We start from the raw sequence: 5,046 nt of genomic DNA, 5'->3' as shown, positions 1-5,046 counted from the left end.
AAAATGTAAACAATATAGAAGAGAATATAAAAGCAAGGATATAAAAAAGATTGAAAGTAAAGTTCACGTTATAATATTTGCAGATTAAAATAAATTCTTATTTAGGTTGAATATTTTTAGGCACGTTTGCGAAGACTTTATTTTGCATAAAGACCCGCAGTCTAGGAATAAAGAACAGAAACGTGCAAGAAGGATATGTTTATCGCTATAATTCGATATTTAAAATTATTCACTATATCATAATGATACTATATTTCAAACATGTATAAGAGATTGTACCAACCTATGCAAATTTCACAATAATTTCAATATCACTAAAGACTTCAACAAATCCACAACCTCACTCCAAAAATTCTTCGATTTCACATGGAATTACCTTATAACACTTGCTATTTAAATAACATTCCTAATCATTCTTAATCGGACATTTGGATGACATTCCAGGTTTCAGCTGTGAACGCAAACCTTTCGACGCCGGGCAACGCGTCACGTGTGCCGATTTTTCTCGTTGAATTTAAACCAGAGGCACCTCACCTCTTCACCGTCGAAACTCTCGATAAAGGTGTCGTCAACGTGAGTTGGTCTCATCCATGGCGAACAGGGGGTCGTCTGGAGAAATTTCTGATAATTTCGAAAATAATATCATCGGATCTCAGAATGGAAATTCAAGAGTCGAAGAGAACCATGATACACGAGCACCTGGTCAAGGAATACCAGTCTCGGTACAGCCAACAATTACACTTTCTGTCGTCGACCACTTACGTAGTTTCCATTCGCGGCGTGACAATCATGGGAAAATCTGGCGTGAACGACTTTGCGGAAGTGCGTACACCTTTGGCCACGGGATTCGAGACGGAATTAACGTCGGAAGTAAGGGACAAGGATTCGACGATCACGTTGCGCATTCCTACCGTGGTGAACGACACGAGGAACAGCCTGATGAACGTGATCGTGAAGGGGCCGCAACCCTGCGAGCGTTACGTGAAACTGAGCCCTTTACTTCGCGAGAAGACGGGCATCGATCATTACGAAACCGCGTGGCGAGCTGCCACGTTTTCCGTGAGTATCTCCTAATTTTCGAACGTACGGCGTCGAGTATCGTTTCGATACGGATTTTAAGGGGACCTGTGTAACGTTTAATTTTCGAGGCAATTTTCAAGAATTTTTTTGTAGGAAAAGTACTAGTGCAATTATGATCATTTTTTTTTTTTATTTGGTAGATCGACGCTTTGACATTAATTTTTGACTTTATCACAATGTTTCGATATGTGGATATTCCTAGACGGCGCTTTAACGAGACCACTTAAAAGTAGAAGAGTCATTCAGCGAGAAGGATTTGATCGTACTTGATCATCTGGAACAAAAGCTTTTTATTAAGGAAGACATAAGTAAGGATGCCACGATTAGAAGTAGCTATCAGTACGAATGTATCGTTACAATCTTTGAGAATACAATTTTCGATCAAAAGTGCAATAAAGTGGTAAAAAACGGAAGTAGGTCAAATGTCTTTTTAAGCTTGTAAGAGGCAACGAAGCCCTACCAGATGCAAGAAGATTCAATCCGATCGGTCAATTCGTTTCGAAATAAGAAGCAATACAAAATTTTTCGGTTTTTTGCAAAAAAAAAGAAACGGTTAAAAAATGATAAATCCCAAAATTGTTTGGTAATAGGACTACCCCGGAGATATGCTCTACAAAATGCAACAGGTTTCATCCCGATTGGTCAAGCCGTCTGGACGTAATCGAGTAACACCTAAAAAAAAAAAAGAAAAGAAAAAAAATACATGTCGAATTGAGTAATCTCCTCCTTTTCGAAGTCGGTTAAAAAGTAAAATATCACCTTCTTTATAATTACATTTTGAAGGTACTGGCGATAAGATACTCAAAAAGTTTTGAATATTGTTAATAGGGTGGCGTATAAACTAAAAAATGATACTTTAAGGTATCTTTTCCCCTATCTAATGGCTAACAGACGTTGGAAAACAATTTTTTTAACATGAATCTCGCCGCCAGTACCACCAATTACGTTTGAAAATTGTAGAAAGAAAAATTTCATCCCGATTCGTGTAATGGATTTTGCGCAATCCTGCTCGCCATTTCCAAAAACGTGATTTCGAGAAAAACGCGTTTAAAGTTTCGTACGAAAGTAGTACGACGCTGAGCCGGGCACGTTTGGGGTTCGAAAAGTAATGAACTAAGCAGAATTTCATGAAATGCTTCTGTGACAGTCATTGTAATATATCTCCTAGATGATAAATATGTAGAAAAGAAATTTTGATTTTTTGAAAATCTCACACAAGGTGGACCCCCTTAAATAATTTTCGATTCTATCGTAGATAATATTTTATCGCTACTGACAAGGGAAGCTTGGAAACTGATCCACTCCGATTTTGATGAAGCTTTGCATAAATATTTGCATATATATTTTATTATATACGAAACTTTGCATAAATATTTTATTATATACGATTTTATCATCTAAGAAGGCAAGTGTAATTCGTTCGTGCTAGTTTTTTACTTTGAGGGAGAAACTACCCCCTTTCTACCCCGTTTACTTATGCGTTTATAACTCGAAGATGACAAGGGATATCCAGAAAATGTTCAAATAAACATTGGTCTGTTTTTAGAGACCTATGAACCAGTGTCAAATAATATTAAAAAAAAAAATGAGTTTTTCAAAAATAGCTGTCCTTTTGCATGAAATTTTTAAAAATTTTGATTTATTTCCAGATTAATGAAAGCATTTATTTATTCTGAATCCAACGGTGTGTATTAGTTTATAATTATCATAATAGCAAATGATGTAATGTTGTAAAATTGTCGCTGTATTAGTCGTTATTGCAAATTCGTTAGTTTCAATGCTTTGGTAGATATTTACAAACAATATACGAATATACTATACATATTTACATACACACACGCGCACACAAATAACCATACATGATTAAATTGATAATTGCGATTATTTACATCGGACACTTATTTTAATTTTCCCTATTTCCGTTCTTAATAAAAGTATTTTAAACAAAATCTGTACATCTCGATAAGATATGAAATTGTTGTTAAATATATTGTTTTCGAAAGAAGAATATTTTCTGAGGATCGCTTCTTTCGAACTATTTTTAATCTTTTTTCTCATAAATAATAACTCCCATTCAACAGACGGAGAAGTTCGCCGGCAAAACGTTCACGGTAGGGGATAACAAACTTTACGGCGATGCCACGAACTGTCCGCTAAAGCCTGACGAATCCTACGTGATAATGGTTATCGTGCAAACCGAAGAATCGATAGATGATCAGATCATAGTCGTGAAGACGACATCGATTCGTGTCGGCGAGGTGCCAAGGCGACACGACGAAGCGTGGATCATTCCCATTATGATATTACTCGTCGTGGCAGTTGTGGCGTTTTACTTTTATCGAAGGTACAATCGATCTTTTTACTCTATTCGATAAAATTAACCCTTTGCACTCAATTCCTTTTTTCTGGTATCTACCAGCAACTCGAGATGTTTCTTAGCATTCTATTGCCAAGAATTCTAAGCTATCTAGATTTGAGAATAAGATCATGTTTACCTCGCCAACAATCATTTTATTGACACTTCGAGGTGCAAAGAAATTAAACCTAAAGAAACATTAGGTATTGTAAATATTAGGTACCGGAGAAAGTTCGTGCGGATTTTCAGAGAAAAATACAAATACTCGAATCTGTTTTAAATCATAGGTTTATTCAACGAAATAATCACCATTTATCATCAATTTCATCAATGACTTCATCAATTTCTTTGCAATGAGTATCTGCAGTAATAGTCTGCCACGTGGAAGAAAATCAACGTGATACCTCGTGTAGTCCACCAAACAGTGATCAGCACCTTCTTCGAATGGAGACTTAGTTTTTGTATGGTTTCTGTTGAACACGACCCCTTTTCAACCCAGTGGTGTGATCGATCGTTGTACATTATCATATTCCACCCACTTTTCATCACAAGTTAAAATTCGATCGATAAATGGATATTGCAAATGCTCAGCCAGGAGTATTAGTTCTCTTCCGTTAAACAGTGCGGTATCCATTTGCCCAATCTTTTGTGAAAATTAAAAGTAAATGAATTCGCTTTCTTGCGGTAGATTCTTCGCATTCGAATACTTGAGCAAGCTCAGAACATCTTTTTCTTGGATTTGAACTTGCGTACTCGATGAATTTTTCGTGTTCGATGACAGATGGACGCCCTGAACGCGGTTCGTCGTTTACCGATTCATTTCCTTCTTTGAACCCTTTAAACCATTTCTGTGCGGTTCTTTCACTAACAGCACCTTCCCCACAAACGCTACAAATGCGTCTTGGTGCATTTGCTGCTGTACTGCCAAGTTTAAATTCGTAAAGACTGAAAGCACGAATTTTTACTCTTTCGCTGTCCGTGTTTACTGTTCCTATAGCTACACAACAACGAAACAATTGAACTCCACAGAGCATGCATACCAATCACAAAGATCAAGCTTTAAAATGAAACCAAACTCGTGTCTTACAGTTGCCAATTACCACGTGAAAATCGATGTATACAGTTATATATGTAGTTACAATTAACGAATAAACTGCACGAACTTTTTCCGGTACCTAATAGTTTGTTTTCCTCCACCTGACACACCTACGCAGGAAGAAGAGAGGCCCATCGAAAGTATTTATTCATCACGAAGAAATGTCTTTGGCGCGCAAAACCGAAAACCTGGAGGATAAATCGATTCTGACAAATTCATCGCACCCACCAAAATCTGTCACGCCCACTCCATCCAATAAAGAATGCTTATCGCGTACGAGCACACCCGATGATGACCGTTCGATCCTTGTGAACGATGTCAATCAAAACGAAGAAGTCACTTCTATGGTGAAAGTTAAGGACTTCGAGGACTACGTGAAGCAAGCAATTGATTCTGGACTCTTGGACACGCAGTACAATGTAAGTCATCCGATACTCTAAACGGGTTGTGGTATAACAAAATTCTAGATTTAATTTTCATAAAATATAATATAATATATAATATTATAATATAT

General features: G+C 36.9%; 1 protein-coding gene across 1 annotated transcript in view; it reads left to right on the top strand.

Moving 5' to 3' along the window:
* The window catches only part of LOC128875697 (uncharacterized), a 32,274-nt gene that overhangs the window by 11,381 nt on the left and 15,847 nt on the right, over nucleotides 1-5,046 (top strand). Inside the window, exons 17-19 of the mRNA XM_054121516.1 lie at nucleotides 445-1,059; nucleotides 3,162-3,424; nucleotides 4,651-4,951. Coding sequence (XP_053977491.1) covers nucleotides 445-1,059; nucleotides 3,162-3,424; nucleotides 4,651-4,951 — 1,179 coding nt within the window. The remainder of the gene's footprint in view (nucleotides 1-444; nucleotides 1,060-3,161; nucleotides 3,425-4,650; nucleotides 4,952-5,046) is intronic.

Source organism: Hylaeus volcanicus, chromosome 4, assembly GCF_026283585.1.
Source record: "Hylaeus volcanicus isolate JK05 chromosome 4, UHH_iyHylVolc1.0_haploid, whole genome shotgun sequence".
NCBI classification, from domain to species: domain Eukaryota; kingdom Metazoa; phylum Arthropoda; class Insecta; order Hymenoptera; family Colletidae; genus Hylaeus; species Hylaeus volcanicus.
This window is presented reverse-complemented; position numbering and strand designations above follow the sequence as displayed.